Source organism: Nakaseomyces bracarensis, assembly GCF_045282275.1.
Source record: "Nakaseomyces bracarensis strain CBM3 chromosome Unknown Scaff5_0, whole genome shotgun sequence".
NCBI classification, from domain to species: domain Eukaryota; kingdom Fungi; phylum Ascomycota; class Saccharomycetes; order Saccharomycetales; family Saccharomycetaceae; genus Nakaseomyces; species Nakaseomyces bracarensis.
In genome coordinates, this window is record NW_027263965.1 from 677,888 (window position 1) to 695,232 (window position 17,345).

General features: G+C 36.8%; 8 protein-coding genes across 8 annotated transcripts; 5 read left to right on the forward strand and 3 right to left on the reverse strand.

The window, feature by feature from the left end:
• Window positions 1-38: 38 nt before the first annotated feature.
• Window positions 39-1,829, reverse strand: SRP68 (signal recognition particle subunit SRP68; the record flags this gene model as incomplete). Its single annotated transcript, XM_071051302.1, has 1 exon — window positions 39-1,829. The coding sequence occupies one exon, from the start codon at window positions 1,827-1,829 to the stop codon at window positions 39-41; it is 1,791 nt and encodes a 596-aa protein (XP_070907998.1).
• Window positions 1,830-2,261: 432 nt separating this feature from the next.
• On the forward strand, window positions 2,262-3,344 carry HUT1 (UDP-galactose transporter HUT1; the record flags this gene model as incomplete). The annotated part of the gene is made up of 1 exon (XM_071051303.1): window positions 2,262-3,344. One exon carries the CDS (start codon window positions 2,262-2,264, stop codon window positions 3,342-3,344), a length of 1,083 nt encoding a protein of 360 aa, XP_070907999.1.
• A 188-nt stretch (window positions 3,345-3,532) lies between these two features.
• Window positions 3,533-4,843, reverse strand: RNJ42_01138 (uncharacterized protein; the record flags this gene model as incomplete). Its single annotated transcript, XM_071051304.1, has 1 exon — window positions 3,533-4,843. The coding sequence occupies one exon, from the start codon at window positions 4,841-4,843 to the stop codon at window positions 3,533-3,535; it is 1,311 nt and encodes a 436-aa protein (XP_070908000.1).
• Window positions 4,844-5,656: 813 nt separating this feature from the next.
• On the forward strand, window positions 5,657-6,463 carry RBD2 (putative rhomboid protease RBD2; the record flags this gene model as incomplete). The annotated part of the gene is made up of 1 exon (XM_071051305.1): window positions 5,657-6,463. The coding sequence occupies one exon, from the start codon at window positions 5,657-5,659 to the stop codon at window positions 6,461-6,463; it is 807 nt and encodes a 268-aa protein (XP_070908001.1).
• A 567-nt stretch (window positions 6,464-7,030) lies between these two features.
• Window positions 7,031-8,569, forward strand: RNJ42_01140 (uncharacterized protein; the record flags this gene model as incomplete). The annotated part of the gene is made up of 1 exon (XM_071051306.1): window positions 7,031-8,569. One exon carries the CDS (start codon window positions 7,031-7,033, stop codon window positions 8,567-8,569), a length of 1,539 nt encoding a protein of 512 aa, XP_070908002.1.
• A 260-nt stretch (window positions 8,570-8,829) lies between these two features.
• On the reverse strand, window positions 8,830-10,893 carry RNJ42_01141 (RecQ family ATP-dependent DNA helicase; the record flags this gene model as incomplete). The annotated part of the gene is made up of 1 exon (XM_071051307.1): window positions 8,830-10,893. One exon carries the CDS (start codon window positions 10,891-10,893, stop codon window positions 8,830-8,832), a length of 2,064 nt encoding a protein of 687 aa, XP_070908003.1.
• Window positions 10,894-11,700: 807 nt separating this feature from the next.
• Window positions 11,701-14,469, forward strand: GYP5 (GTPase-activating protein GYP5; the record flags this gene model as incomplete). The annotated part of the gene is made up of 1 exon (XM_071051308.1): window positions 11,701-14,469. The coding sequence occupies one exon, from the start codon at window positions 11,701-11,703 to the stop codon at window positions 14,467-14,469; it is 2,769 nt and encodes a 922-aa protein (XP_070908004.1).
• A 1,573-nt stretch (window positions 14,470-16,042) lies between these two features.
• ATG41 (Atg41p) lies at window positions 16,043-16,429 on the forward strand (the record flags this gene model as incomplete). Its single annotated transcript, XM_071051309.1, has 1 exon — window positions 16,043-16,429. One exon carries the CDS (start codon window positions 16,043-16,045, stop codon window positions 16,427-16,429), a length of 387 nt encoding a protein of 128 aa, XP_070908005.1.
• Between the last annotated feature and the right edge of the window lie 916 nt (window positions 16,430-17,345).

Here is a 17,345-nt window from a genome sequence, read left to right on the forward strand (position 1 = left end):
TAGATATTATTATGTAATATAATACAGTAGTTGAGGATCTAAGAACGACCAAATAATCCTAAGAATCCTCTCTTTTTCTTCGGTTCTTCTTTCTCAATCACAGCGCTAATGTTTTGTTTGGATTCTTGTTGAGTATCTACATTGGATGATACGTTCCCCTTCTCATATTGTACGTAGTTAAATGCTAGATCAAATAAAGTAGGTTTGGCCGATACAGGATGAATTTTTGGAGACATTGGGAATAAGTTTCTCAATGATATTTCAGTTGGATTTAAGCTTACGCCGTAGTTTAGTTTTTCGATGACAGAATATTCGTATTTATTTTTAGTGTTTTTAACAGTTTTCTGATAACCTGCTAAAGCAACAACACCAGTCCAAGCTGATTTAACATTTTCTTTGGTCTTTACAATTTCAGTTATGTCAAATAGAGACTTAGGTAATATAACTTCAGAGATGCTTGACATAGAATCTTCTAACTTACTATCCAGTTTTTTAAAGGCAGCAATATGTAAAGCAAGAGCTTCTCTATAGTAACCCTTTGCTTGGTAAAGATAGGCAAGTGTACCGGAGCTTATAATGGTTTGGTAATATAAGGTCAAAAGTTCAAGCTGATACATTAGTTCATCATCAGAGTAAATACCAGGTAGTTCCATAATTTCCTGTAAAAATACCTTAAGATTTTTGGTGATCCTATCTAACTCCTTAAATTTTACAATCTTAGCAGAAATTGTTGGGCACGTTGTATTCCATTGGCCGTATAACTGTTTGAAAATTTCATTATCACGTAAAGTATTAACCAGTAATCTGTTATAGTTGATATAGGCCAGTAAAATCTGATTGTTTTCCTGAGGGTTGTCAATTTCATCATCATTATCAATCTCATTTTCATCAAAGTTTTTGATTATCGTTTCTTGTCTGTTCAAAGCATTATCCCAGTGCAATAACTGTGTGCTGTAATCAGTGACATTCTTGATCTCCACTGATTGAGCTGCTTCTATAGAACTAGAAACTTCATGGTCGGTAATTTTTGCGTTGAAAGATCTCCATGAAATATTTGTTAGAGAATTCACGGCAGATTCATTCACTTCCTTTACTTCAATGGTGTAGCCGTTATCTAAGAGAATCTTAACAAGTTCATCCTTTTCCCCAATTTCATGGATAATTTTAGCAATGAAGTTATTTAGCTCTTGGTTAGAAACGAGGTTACCGGAATACTGCTTCAAAGTGTATTCATATTTAGAGTGAATTAGGCCTAATATGTCTTCATTGACCAAACCTTTGTCATTTAGAAACTTTAATGCTGCAAAGGGAGTAGCCAAAAGACTTGTCACTCTGTTTGTTGTCTTGTTTTTCTTGGTTACTTTACCAAAAAGAGTATATTCAGCCAAGGCTAACCTTTCGTACACCAGGTATTGTAGACGGGTAAAAGGGTTCTGCTCATTCTTAGTCAGTTCAACCAATTTTTGGACCGTTTGGGCTACTTTTTTCAATCTTGTATTGATGACCTTCTTCTCTGCTCTCTTTAATTTACCTCTTTGACGACCTCTCATTTTCAACGTTTCAACTAACGCTAGATCTCTCTCGGCATGCAAAAGAAATAAAACACCATAGAGCTTAGATTTATTGTCATAATGTTCATGAGTAACCTTCGTCAGCTTCTCCTTCTCAGAGTACCTCTTAGTATCCTTCGTCACACCTTGACAACGGTGTCTCAGTTTTTGAAGCTTCCTGTTCAACTTCTCATGGTACTTAGCAAAATCTTGATCAGTCTCCAAGATCTGGTCAACTCTGGTACCATATGTAGCACCAATTGGAGAATATATACCCATCTTACTTCCTATACGTTTGTGTTCCTTTTTTCAGTAATACTCTTATTCCGTTTCAATCAAGGTTCAGTTCTTGAAATATGAAGAACAAGGTAGCAGAATGTTCACCTAAGTCAATTGCCGTATCGCTACTCACCAAAAAGAGTAATAGCAATGCCAAACACTTGAGATCTATATGTTGAGACTATTGCCAATATCCTTGGAGGTTCCTTCAACGAGCAAAAAACGGCAAAGCAAAAAAAAATATTGAAAAAATAATTTACGTATATTATGATGTCAGCTGATTTTTCAGTATAGACTGTTTGTTGATGACATATAGAAGTTATCGAGTTTAATATCTTTCGTATTCATATGGTTTCTAGCAGATCAGCAGAGCTCATCAATTTTCTAAGGTTTACTATTGGGTAATTTTAGGAAAGGAAATAAAGAAAAGTCATGCGTGACCGTTCGATTCTGCCATTGCTGGTATGTAGTGCCGGGATTTACATTAGTTTTCTTACGTGGGCATTAGTTCAGGAGCCATTGACTACTCAGGTGTGGCAGAATTCTAACCAGCGCTATCAGTGTCCGAATGTGATTGCTGTGGCGCAGGCAATTGCTGCTATGTGTGTCGGATTTGGGTATTTACGTGTTAAGGTGCGTGAGACGAAGGGTTACAGTGCCATGGCTATGGTTCGTGACTATGCAAAGCCATTGTGTCTGGTATCCTTCACACAAAGTGCCTCTACTCCATTGTCTCAGTATGCTCTGCAATATGTAGATTACCTGACATATATGCTTGCTAAGTCTTGTAAGATGATTCCGGTATTGTTAGTTCATTTGATTGTTTATCGTACAAGAATCTCTGGTAAGAAATCCTTCGTTGCCATTCTGGTGAGTATCGGAGTCACATTATTTACTATTGGAGGCTCAAAGAAGAAGTCTGTATCAAATCAAGATGATGCTGACATGGTGTGGAAAAGACTCTCTGGCTTTCTACTTTTGTTTTTAAGTTTATTTATGGACGGCCTAACGAATGCTACTCAGGACAAGATGATGAAGAACAATAGGATCAAAATGGCTATACAGGAGAGTCAATCGGCAGACGAGAAGAAAAAACATAAGGAATTCCACCAATTGACAGGAGCTCACATGATGTTTGCTCTGAACTTATTCGTAGCATTGTGGAACATAGCCTACTTGGTGATCTTTGACAGGAGACAATGGTATCTATCACAGAGCATGATCCAAAAAGACCCTGAGATCTTAACGTATCTATTAGGTTATGCTCTTTGTGGCTCTTTAGGCCAATGTTTTATTTTCTATACTTTAGAATTATACGGGTCTCTGGTTTTAATTATGATTACTGTTACTAGAAAGATGATGTCTATGTTATTAAGTATTGTCGTATTTGGTAAAACAGTTAACTTAATGCAATGGACGGGTATATTTATTGTCTTTTCGGGAATTAGCTGGGAAGCACTGAATAAAAGGAGAGAGAAAAAGGCACTTGATATTCAAAAAAAGAAATCTGAATGAATACTGCTGTTCTCTCTTAATTAATTACTTCTACTAATCCATTATTAAAGTGAATTTTGCATGATTTAATAAAAAATGTTCAGGCACTTCTTTTAATTACATTTGATTATTGAAGCTATGCTGTTGTAATAATATTTGTAGTGTCTATAATTTAGTTTATCTACATATAAACTATCTTATTAAAGAATTTATTCTAGTCTAGTTTGTTTTAATCTTTCTCTTAATTCAGGATCCCATGCATAAACATATAAACCCTTTGTTCCTCTTGTTAACAAGACATTAATACTGTTCATGATGATTTTCTGTTTAACAGTATCTGCATCAGAGATGTTCTTCTTTTTAGTAAACCCAGCATGATCGTCATAAAGCTCTGGCCTTAATTTTATGCAATCATTCGCTTTATCGTATCCTACCGATCTACCTAGAATTACGGCAGCATAGTTTAGATCAAAACCTTGGACAGTGTAAACACTACCTACTTCGTCAATAGTGTCTTCTCTTTCACTCCATGGAAGAGTTGACCTTGGCGCGTACATATCCCACCTTAGCTTGAAATCTCCACAGGTGACGTAATATACTTTACCATCCAATCTATAAGGAAAATCGTAAGTAGAAAGGACACGACATTGACCGAACTCTTCGTTCTTTTTCTTTAGCATTTCATACATTTCTAAACAGTCGTCCCATATTTGAAAATCAAATTTAGACTCGATGGATCCCTTTGCACTCTTAGGATATTTAGGGATTTTGCCTACTGTACTAATGGTATCTATCCATTCGAGAACATCGTTTGGTGCTGCCACACGGAATTGTTGTTTTAAATTGTACCAACCACGTTTTTCTTCCGGGATTGTATTGTAGTATCCTTGTAGGTTTGCACCATTTTCAGTGTTCTCATCCCAGTAACATCCCATCCGAAGTGCCTGCTTTTCATCGTAGACCAATACTAGTACTTTTGCCAAAGACATCAGTTCCTGTAAATGATTTTCACCATAGAATCTCTTAAAAGCATCCTTCGAAGTAGCAAGCAAATGTGCCTCATCTATGATGACTACGTCTGCCATCTGCTTGGTCTTCTGCAAATTGTTAATCAACGAAGTGGGACGCTCCAAAGAAGACTTACTGATATACTTGAAATTAACACTCATTCTATGGTACAGTTTCAACATCTCTGGGTGGTTCACAATCAAGTAATTCCTGGTTCCTGCCAAGATATCTTTACTATTCTTATTGTCGTTAGCTAGTCTTTGCACCTCGTTAAACAAAGCGTTCAGAATCACCGACTTACCAGTACCAGCGTCACCTTGAACTACAAACATGGCTGGTTTGGCACCCTTCTGGTAGTTCATCAAGTTTTCACGAACAAACCCTAGAATACGAGATCTAAGTTGTTCTTGCTCTGCAGATAACTTAACATTAGACAACTTGTCCAGCGCTATGGACTTGACTGCATCGGCAACACGAGCTTTCTTAAACTTAGATGCTCTAGCAACGGTCATTTTTTTTTCCTCTTTTAGATTTGTTGATATATCCTTAGATTATTTGTTGTGCTAAGTTCAGAATACTTGAATATAATACCTTTATTATAAAGCAAAAACAACTGCAATGATCAAATCAATATGCAACCACACCCAATGCAGCGTGCTGCTTCTTCTTTATTTTTTTTATTTTTCGGTTCTGGGCAGATTACGTCATTTCAAAATTTCTAAATTCTCGAGAATGCTTCTACGGAATGCAACGAAAAAAGGGTCCCCTGCATCAGTTTCTGTGCTTTATGCAAGGTATATCTGTCTTAAAAAAAGAAAATTAACTTCTGTACGGAACTTTGTTACCCCCTCAGTGATATGGAAGTGTCCAAACTTCTTCTTTTCCTAACGTCCTGCGGTGATCTCTAGGTCTCTCAAAAAAAACTTGATCTGCTTCTCTGCATCTAATTCTCGCTACTACGGAGATTTCTGACGGCATACTAATTGGTACCGTACGGCTGCGTGAATTGTACTAAAACTGAGAAACTGCCGTAGTGGAAAGGAGAGATTTGGGTTTTCTCGAGGCCCAAAAAATCATTTGAAGCAAAAAAAAAAAAAAAGTGATGAACTGATGGCGAAGCAAGAGCTACAAACAAGAAAATTTTCGTTTGGGGGCTCATTGGGATTGCAGGTAAGGGTAGTCATCTGTTTTTAATTAGCTATGTGAATCATATTCTTATGCAATCAGAAAAAAAAAAATAGGTGTTCTCTGTTTTCAATTGTTTTTTTCTATAGTAAAGAACAAAAAAAAGACAAAAATATATCATATAAACACTATATAATATAATGATTCAGCCACAAAGACTATTGATGCCAGAAGGGCGTCCTCCTGCTGCGTTGAGTACGGGATTGATGATCTTTCTAACGGCTATGTTTGGAATTTCACAGATCAATAGCTCTTTCAAGGACCACTTTGTGTTGTTGCCATCCTCTTTGTTCGAGTTTGATATGGGGAAGCTATCGTTGTACCCATTGATGCACATGTCATATCTGCACCTTGTCTTCAATGCATTGGCCATTGTGGGTCCATTGAACAACTTTGAAGCTACTCACGGTACAATCCACACCGGTGTAGTGTTAAATCTATCTGCAGTGATTGCAGCAATCATTTACTGTGTTGTCTCCCGCTTCCTGGGTCTGGAAGCTGGTGTCGTTGGTGCCAGCGGATGGTGTTTCACCTTCATAACCTACATGAGTGTCAAGGAATCCAGAATATACCCTAAGTTCGAACTATCAAGAATCATACCAGGCGTCCCATACAGTATCCCTACACATTTGTCCCCAGTGTGTTTGTTATTCTTCACCGCCGTAGTGTTCTTCAGATCCAGCTTCCTGGGCCACACAGCTGGTATGGCTGTTGGCTACTTCATTGGCTACTTTGAAAAGTACTTCAATATCCTAGTACCACCTTCCTGGATCCTGGACAAGATTGAAAAAGTCGTCGATCCATTGATCAACATCATCCCATTCAACATTAAATACTACCGTGATGCAGAGGTTGACAGAGAAGAAGAGTACAAGTCCTTTTTCCCAGACCAACCCCCAATTCTTCCAACTACAGGTGGTTCTGGTACAGTATTGGGCACTGCTTGAAACCTTCTATTACTGTTGTTTTTATAAGACTACTTACTACTGTTTTCTTTTTTCCTAAATTTGCTCTGAAATATGTATTTTCTAACTCATGATAGTTAGAGACGTTACATAAGTTACTTTTTATAATAAAGATATAGAACTTGAATATACCATAGTACTCTGTATTAATAGAACTTTTGTTGTACAGGAGGGGGGTTTCTTAACCATAACCATCAACGAGTGGGTCCCCCAATCTTTTCAAATTTAGCGGGTTTCGGTGACAAATTCATAGAAATTGCGGTAGCCCTAAGGCGAAAACCCCCGTTTTAAAAGGTCCCATTTAAACAGAAAAATGTACTGTACTTTTGAAGGGATTATACAGTTATTACTTATATAAAAGGGCAGATAGTGGTATTTGGCATTTATTATAAAGCCATTGTTAATAACATAAACGAGAGAGACAACCTTCCTACTCTGATTACTTGCCCGAGAACTGGATAATATTATAAATTTTGGGCTGGACAAAAAAATACAAAGGGGAAGAGTTAGGATAGAGCTAAGAATAACTCGGTACTAAGAAGAAATATAATGGAATATCAATCTGGAAAGCGGGCCTCAGTCTCCTTTGGGAGTCCTAGTCAGAGTGTACACCAAAGTTATCTTTCTAGTCCGTATGGTAGTGGGGTGAACCTTGCCCATGAAGGAGGAAATAATAATAATGGTAACGTTACTAATAACAATTCTAGTGCAAATGCCAGCGGTGAAGATGTATTCATGACTAATAGGTCTCCTATGTACTCACCATTAGACTTTTTGCATCCGTTGTACTCGCCGAATAACTATTCTCAATTGCATCAAATTAGAGCTGGACTCAACAGTACGTTGAAGAATATGAATCAAGGAGTAGTGTGTGAGTTTTCGGCACATTTTCCACTATACGGTCTGGATTGGAGTGTAGAGGATTACGTCTGTTTTGGCTCTTATAAAGAAGATAGTAGAAATAAGCTGCAAGTTATCCATTCGCCGGACTTATTCAAATGGGATAGTGTCGCAGAATCTGATGTCATCTATCCGGTAAGTAATATCCAGTGGATGCCTTCGCCGTTCCGTACCAGGAAGCTGGCCACCTCCTCTGACTCCTTAAGAATATGGGCTCTGAATCCGGAGGAGAATACTTTAGAAGAACAGTTGAATCTGTCTCTATGCAAATTCCATAAACAGCATCCAAACAATAAAGCATTCCAAAATGCTCCAAATTACCCAACTAGAACGGCTGATATAAACCCCTCTCTTTTGGGTGAATTTCCTCCTATAACGTCATTTCATTGGAATCCTATTGACACTAATATTTTAATATCGAGTTCAATTGATACTACCTGCATTGTATGGGATTTACAGAGTAGTAACTATGTCAAAACGCAATTAATTGCTCATGACAGTGAGGTTTTTGATGTCAGATTCTTGACACAGTCTACTCAACTATTTGCTAGTTGTGGTGGTGATGGAAGTGTCCGTGTTTTTGACTTGAGATGTTTGGCACATAGTACAATTATTTATGAACCTTCCTCAAATGATACCAGTACCGGTAGTGGGTCAGGAAGCGACAGTTTTGAAGAAAACTCTAATGCACTATTGAGGTTGGAACCTTCTCCTCATGATCCTAATGTATTGGCCACTTTTGCCATTGACTCAACTGAAATTCTAATTTTAGATATGAGAAACCCAGAATCACCATTAGTAGTTTTAGATGGACATAGTTCGTCTATAAACCAAATTAAATGGCATCCAACTAAAAAGAACACATTGATATCATGTAGTGATGACTGTCAAGTTTTATGTTGGGATATCAATTCCTATTTTGAGGATGGTTCGGTTCCAGCTAACACACCCAGAGGAACGAATACTTCAATGGATGTTGACGCCGATGGTGACTATTCGTTGGATGAAGCCACCTCTATGACAAGCTCTAAACCCTCCAAGCAAACACTAAGAGATAAAGACCTACCAATGATGTACTATTCTAATAAGAACCAGGAAATAAATAATATAGTATGGAGGCCACAAAGAGGTGATTGGTTCGGTTGCGTTAGTGGCAAAAAATTCCAAAACGTCAGGACCCCAATTTAATATGTAATATTATTTTACCTTCTTTTTAAAATGAAAGGTGCAAAACTCGGTTAATTCTCTATTGTACTGCAGTTATGCTCTGGAGTTGACATTGAATAAACTTATATAGACTTTAAATTATTATAACTTTTAACGACAAATTTTATATTTTGGATCCCGATCAATTTATCACAGTGAGAAATTGGTACTGTAGAATACATTAACAAAATTAATATAAATAGTATTGTGAACTTTTATGGAAAATCATACCTTCTAACCTATCAGTTGTTCTTCTTTATACGTTTTCTTGGAGGTTTTCTTTCTTTGTGAGAATGTTCTTCAAAAAAGCAAGATTTGATTGTTGAGAAGAGTTCAATTGAATCATCCGGCTTGTTATCCTTCGGAATTAATAATTTTCTTTTCATATTTTCTTCAGAAGTTACACCGAAGCTTGTATTTCTACTTGATTTCAAAAGACTCAATGTACTAGTATTAATATCTATTCTAGACTGTGAATTATCCGTATCAATTTCAGAACAATTTTTTGCTTTTGCAGGTTCTTTTCGCACAGTACTAAGTAAAACCTTTCCAGTAAGATGAGTGTTTGTTCCTTTTATCCTAAGGTATTTCACAGTGTACCCCATATTATTTTTAATAACATATTCCTCCAAAAAATTATTTGTTATGAGAAAGTGAAATAGGCGCTCAGTTTCAATTTTAGATAAAGATTTCCCCATCCCATGTTCTTTGTAGTGATCAAAACCTGAAAATCTAATTTTCATATTATTTGACCCACGAAATATTTCTTGGCACTGTATTAAGGTGATACGCTCACTTACCAGCTTTTCCATCAATGAAAGTATTGCTTCAGCATAATTTGTATAATCTTTCTTCTCAATTATAGATAATCCTAAATTTCTACAGTTATCACAGCTTTTATTACATTTTTCAGGAAAAAATTCTTCATTAAAATACTCTAGTAGTTGTTTTCGTCTACAGTCTACTCTATTGATGCTATATTCAGTAACAAATTGCAGTTTTTGTAAATTTTGTTCCTTTTGTGCTCTAGATACTTTTTCACGCTGTATTAATATCTGTAATTTTCTTACATCTTGGAAACAAAAAAACAAAATACATTTTGATAGCTCCCCATCTCTTCCCGCCCTTCCTGTCTCCTGATAATAGTTCTCCAATGAACGTGGGGTATCGAAGTGAAAGACAAATCGAACATCGAGTTTATCGATTCCCATCCCGAAGGCGATTGTGGCACAAATAACTAGCACTTCATTATTTTGCCATTTTCTCTGGATCATTGTCCTATCTATGTTTTTCATTCCTGCGTGGTAGTAACCAGAACTAATCCCTGATTCGTTCAGTGTCTTACTTAGTTTTTCACATGATGCTTTAGAGCTGCAGTATATTATTCCAGATAAATTATTGAACTCGCTCTTGATTAGGTAGATAATTAAATCTGTTGTTTTATTATTCTTGTTTTTAACCTCATAAAATAAATTTTTCCTGTTAAAACTATCCCTGAATATCAGAGGTTTTAATAAATTTAAGTTTTTAATAATATCATTTATTATCACCTCTGTGGCAGTTGCAGTTAGCGCCATAATAGGTACTCCTCTAAATTCTTGTCTTAAGAAACTAAGCTGTTTATATTCAGGGCGAAAATCGTGTCCCCAACTAGATATACAATGTGCCTCATCTATTACTATACGTGACAAAAAATTATTACGATAGAGTCCTCTCAATAGAGCTTTACATTGTGAAGAGCCAACAATCATTTCAGGAGAAATATAAAATAGATCCAGTTGACACTCTCTCAGGAGTTCTAATGTAATTCTTTTCTGTTTGGCAGAGCTATTAGAACAAAGCATACAAGCTTTTATCCTTTTATTGAGTAGTGACTCCACTTGGTTTTGCATCAGAGATATTAATGGCGATATGACAATTGTTGTGCCTCTCGTCACGCCAGAATCAACTAAGCTTGGTAGCTGATAGCAGAGAGATTTTCCACCACCTGTAGCCATCAACACAAACACATCTTTCCCTTGTAAAGCAGCATTGATAATATCCAATTGAGAGTTTCTGAAACTTTGTAAAAGAAATTTCTCGTGCAGTATATTATTGACTTCCTTTGTCCACGGGTACACCTCTTCAATGGAAATTTCAGATCTCGATGAAGCCAATACCGCTTCTTTTTCACTCCGAAGCTCATGTACATCCATAGCAGATTTTATATCCTCCTCATAAACGTTATCCAGATCTATGTCTTCACAAAATAAATCAGAACCATATCCAGATCCTTCAAAGTGGTAAAGAAATATATTATCATCCATATTTAAAAAAACATCAATACATATATAAAGCAACAAAGACTAGATATTCAACTCTACAGTAGTCCTTCATCAATTAAAGGTATATTAAATATATCATTTCCTCCTGTGATATGTGAATGCTGTGCTGATAAATAGCAAAATGCAGAAAATAAAAAGATAAAATATAATAGAGTAGCCGCTGATAATTTTATACGACAGATAATGCCACTTCAATCAATTATACTAGAATTTCTTATAAATAGTTGTGAGTATATATTAATCTAGTTACATTGATGTCCACCCGTTTTGATAATCATCGAGTGATTTAGTCCGTTTTGCACTTATTTGACAAATATGCTATCTTGATGCAACGACGATACCACCTTTTATAAAATATATAGCACCATATCGACTATATAATGCTATATATCGTTTTGGAACAGCGTACGGCATACAGTAATAATAAAAAATAGCAAAACAATATCTCCAATGAGAATCGAACACAGCACAAACACAAACTTCTCCGGGTAAGAAAAAACGGGCTTGCGGAATTTTTTTAAAAAAAAAAAGCAAGAAAATATTATTAATAGCTAGAAAAAGCCCTTTTTTCAGTATACGTACATATTATCGTAATTCAATCACCCAAATCAAGGTTTGATTGAAGATATCAATTGGATACAGATTTTACTACACCTGTTTTTAACTCAATCTTTTAAGGGAGTAGTTGGAGTAAGGGCTAGCAAACATACTTGAGAACTATAAAGATTGTATGCTCTACAGCTGAATTAAGAAAGCGATATCTAAAGCACAAGCTGAATAAAAAACGACATGTCAGAGACAGAGAAGGTAGATAACTATGAGAGTATGGGAGACAGTATCTCTAATAATTCAGAAACACCTGCACCTTTAGAGAGTCCACAAAAGGGAAAGAATAGCAAGAAGAATAAGAAGAAGAAAGACAAGAAGAAGCAAAAGGCTCAGGCACAGAGAGAAACCAATGAAAATGTTGATCATGAATTGACTAGTCCTGATAAAGATGGGCCAGAACAAATTGATCTGGTTGTTGATACCGATATTCCAACAACTACTGTAAATGAGGATATTCCGGTAAAGATGAGTGGATCGGAGGATCTGGACATCCAGAATAATGAGAAAGAGGCTGATGAAGAAATTACTGAACCTAAAACCAATGAAATAACAGGAACACTTGACGCTCCTATACAGGTAAGCCAGCCATCTAATGAAAACGAACTGCTTAGTGCAGATGATACAAATCATGAAGTCAAAGCTGATGAAACCAAAGAAAAAATTGAGAATCCGCACTCAGAAGCAACTGTTATGTCCGAAAATAAAGACGAAGTGGAGACTAAGTTTGAAACGGGCAAATCGCTCACAAATAATGAAGAACAAGTAAAATTGGAAAAGCTTGATGAGGAGACGCAAACTGGAACCGAAACGCTGGCGACAAATGTAGAACCTATTGCTACAAATGAAATATCTAAACTAAATGAGGTACAGAAAGTGGAAAATGATGTAGCTCCAAGTTTACCTACCGATAAGAAGAAGCCGCCAGCGCTCCCTGTTCGTAATGTTGAAATGTCTAACGAAATACCAAATGATATGGAGAGCAATGTGAATACTGGTAACGAGAAAGACAAAGACCTTGCTACCTTCACATTTAGTGATGATGAAACAGAGGGTGGGATACAAATGTCAATTGCTGATGATGTGTCTTTAGGTCCTGAATCTCCAAAACTTCCACCAAGAAATATACCTGAACATTCAACAAGAACTAATGTTGATAATCTTGTAAATAATAATAGTTCAGAAGAAATTAATAGAGGTCCACCGCCTGCACTTCCTTCCCGAGAATTAAAAACAAGAACAAAAAAGAAGGCAGTACCACCTCCTTTAGAGGAAGAGTTAAAGTCAGAGTCCTTTAGAGAGGAATTCGAAAGGACGAAGATTAGTACTGCTAATCATCAGCGTTATGGTAGCACTTCTTCTATTAGGCAAAGCTCAATCCAAATAGAATCTACGGCAGATGTCAATTTAATTGCTAACCGTTATAGGAAGACGAGCAGTCACTTCTTAAAGGAAAAGTCAGCAACTAAAGAACTGCTAGAGCAGGGCCAAAATCAATTGAAATCAAATTATACAAGTTTTCTTGAAAATTTAAAAGAGGAGAAAACCGATGATAAGGAAGAGATAGAGAAAGAAGACCTTAACAAAGATGAGCAAAAGGAGTTGTTGAAAACAGATTGGACATTCTGGACTCATGTTGTAAATGATTTCCCTGCAATTGCCAGCCAAGAACCTGAAAAGCTAGAGAAGTATGTCATAGCGGGAATTCCCGAACAAATTAGGGGCATTATATGGCAAATGATGACGAATTCTAAATCGAAAGAAATGGAGGAAATATATCAAACGTTATTACCTGAGGTCAGTCCACATGAAGCAGCCATAAAGAGAGACCTAAAGAGAACAAACTTCATCTCAGATGACAAAATGGAATCCCTATACAATATCATCAAAGTATACACAGTTTTTGACCCAGAAGTCGGCTACACGCAAGGTATGGCATTTGTAATTGCACCTTTATTATTGAACTGCGACAGTGAAGCCGAAGCCTTTGGTTTATTGATTGGTCTAATGAAAAACTACGGCTTGAGAGAGTTTTATCTACCTGATATGCCTGGTCTAATGGTAATGTTATATCAATTCGACAGGGTTATTGAGGAAAACTCACCTCTATTAAGTAATCACTTGAACCGGGAAGGTGTAAGGGCTTCTATGTATGCCACACAATGGTTCCTCACTATGTTTGCATATAGATTCCCATTGACCTTTGTGTTACGTATTCTCGATGTTGTATTTGTTGAAGGTGTGGAGTCTCTTTTGAAGTTTGCAGTTAACCTAATGTTGAAGAACGAGGATAAGATCATCAGCTTGAAATTCGATAAGTTGTTACCATTCTTAAAGGAGGGATTATTTGAAATATACTCGCAACCAGACACTGATGACTCATATGACGTGGATCAGTTTGTACAAGATGCCATACGGGATGTGATAATCACGCCCTTATCATTACAAAGATACAGCGCAGAATACAAGGAAATACATCAGCTAGAACACCAGCGTGAAATCCAGTACGAGTCCATGCGCATCAAGAACCATCAACTAAACCGCGAGTACCATAAGCTACAGAGCGACTACAACGAGCTGAATCTAGAACACGAGTCGATCGCCAACGAGCTCATCGAGAACCGACTCAAGTACCAGATGGTGCTGGACGAGAACAGCGACCTACAAAATAACATCAACCAACTACGAGAGCAACTAGAGATGGAGCGCACCGCTGTGCACCCTGACTCTAACCTCACCAACGACCTGGAAGTAGACCTAAGAAGAGCCACAGAAAGAAACACCGAGGTTATGCGCGAGAACCTCAAACTCGAAGACCGTGTAGAAGAACTCAAACTGTTAATCAAAGAACTGAAGATGGCTAACCGAATGAATCAGCCCTCACTGGGTGCGAATATCAAGAGTTCCGCAGGCGCGGGCTGGTCCGGATTCAAAAAAGTATTCAGAAAGTAATGTATAAAGAATTTTTGAATATATATCTTTTTTGTAGAATTTTTTCTATGCAGATAAAGTCAATCTCCGACATTTCCCCTTAAGCAAAGACAAAGCTCTGTGTCATTTAATTTTTTTTAAGGGTCCTAAACAAGTTTTTTTGTATTTACCTAATTCCCAAAAATGACTCAGCAAGCTCTCTCTCTATCCATAATCCCCTCCACACGAGTGATACCCTTTTTTATCATTCACTTCCCACAGCAATTTCTCTCTTACCAGAGTCGACTTTTACCCAAGTCACAAATATCCCCCCTCCTTCTGCCCCCCCTCCCAATAACAATCGTAGTATTAACGGGAAAATAATGGTCACCCTCCTTGGGAGGGGAACCTTTTGCACATGGTTCAATGCAGATAGAAGGGTATTGCGTATTTGTTGTTTTTCTTCTCACTGTAGAACGAGCAACAACACTACAGTGAATCATTTGACTAGGAGGGGGGCATGTGGCACTAGAAGGGCACGAGGGTGTCTATGTTTAAAAAGAAAGCCCACGCGTTTTGTTTTTCTTCTCTGTGCCGGCATGCTCCGAATCCCAATTTTTCATTTCATTTCTTTACCCTTTCTTCTCCTCCCCCCATTGTTCTTACTTCTGTGCACCCGGGTAAGATGTTCTAGAACACACGAGCATAGAAAGAAGTCGAAGAACTAAGAACAAGAAGAAAAAAAAAGAACTTTATGCGCATGCGGAAGAAGTCAGAACGAGATATTCGAGCCACAGTTCAGTTCAAAAAATTCCCCATGTGGGTGTGGACAAGAACTAAAATAAATGATCTGCACCTAAGAGGAAATCAAAACACAGATAGTCTCGTAGTCCTTGTAGAAAATTTTTTTCTATCTCTCTCTCTTACGAACTGCTCTGTTCAGCGGTATCACAATGACACATCCACCATTTAAAGAAAAATGACAACTGAAATTAAAAGAACCACATAGAAAAATAAACCGGTGCGGTACTCTGCGAGGTACTCTACGAGGTACCCACGAGGGTACCCACATGCGGATGTTTGACTGCGCGTTATTGAGGGTGCTCTTATGAGTAACAAAAAAACAGAGTTAAAATATAGAAAGAAAAAAAAAATGGTGGGTGAAGGGTAGGATTACTTTCCTGCTACGTAAATAACTCTGTGGCTATAACCAACGGGAAAAAAAAAAAAATGCCACAACCCAACAGATGACACATTTCTCTCTGCGATGGTTTCTGAGCGAAGATAAGAAAAAGCCATATGACTGAAAGGAAGATTTTTTATTACTGTTAACTTCAATGCGTCATCATGTCTATAATGGAGAGTTCCGGCAACTATGTTAATAAAGATAATATAATTTTCTTGATTTGATATATAATGAAGGTTATAATTGGAAAAATATTTCATTTCATTTCTCAATTCATTATATTATATAAACAACAACAACAACAACAAAACAATACAACACAATATAATAGATTTTATATCTATTTACTAAGAAATAATATTAAAACTATACTATAAACCAATAATAGAAAAACAACATTACTATAACACATACATACAAAACAAAAAAATGTCTGAGATAATTTTCCCTATTAGTCTAGATGACAACGAATACTACAACAGCAATAACAACTACACGCTCGCGCCAGTGATACAGGATCCACTATATGAAGTAGAGGAGCACGAAGCACAAGAAGATGAAGACAGTATACATGGCTCTCCAGCCAACAGTATATTCAGCGATAACTACGCTAACTCTTATGACGACGACGACTCCACACAACATCTAATACCCGATGAGTCCTACTTCTACTCTAAGCTACAGAACAGACTCTATAGCGCCGTACCAAGAGATATAACTTACGATGCTGCCGCAACCGATTCTACAAATTTCGAAGAGTACAATTTCGCTAATATCGCTCAAGATAACTACAAGCTATGGCTATCCACCGTCTAAAAAAAATAAAACGTATAGAAATACAGACGCTAATTTGCATTGAAAGGAAAAAGTTCTTTTTTTTTTTTAATTTCCTTTTTTTTTTTTTTTTTTTTTTTAGTAACTAAAAAAAGAAACTACCTTTAATAGAAACTTTATAAATAATTTTTAAATAATATAAAAACTTATAAAAATATATTCCCAATACCTGCATTACTCTAAACAATTTTTTTTTTAAAAGTTCTTTGTCGTATTAATCATTACGACTTCTTTTCCCTGTGTTACATTAAACGATAAAACGTGACTTCAAAAGTAACATTCCATTTCACACAATCACGATATACGTAAATCACTTGCAAACCTCGTTCATCACAATGTTAAGATGACTCCAAATTCGTTTGTGGGTAGGAGCTCTAACTCCACGGCAGTGATTTACCCGTTTGGAGAAAGAAAAAAAAAGGGGGGTGCGTAATTTGTCAGTAGAAAAAAGTGAAAATAGGGGATGTATGTCTATTTAACGAAGGAGAAAGAATCCAAATTCTCCACGTAGTTAGATTACTTGAAAAAAAAAAAGCAGAGAAACTTCCCAGAGATGCACAGAGAATTATATAAAAAAGAGTTAAACCAACAAAATACGCACCACTTGCTCTCTCTCTCTCTCTCTCTCTCTCTACGTTATCCCCTTTTCCAATTGTGCTTATCTAGATGGGGATTTACAAAACCTGAGAGAAGCGCAGAGAAATGAACGTAGAGGCCTTAGAGCATCTCGGACTGCTTTTGTTTGACAGCTTAAATAGCCCACACCGGAATCCCTTTTTATTTTTTTGTTTCTTTCACAAAGCAATTAAGTTTAAGCTTTCTTTCTCTTTGGGTTCGATAACCTAACAAGGACCCCTAGATCAGCTAATTAATTAAGCTCGATGCAAGTACACGAGGT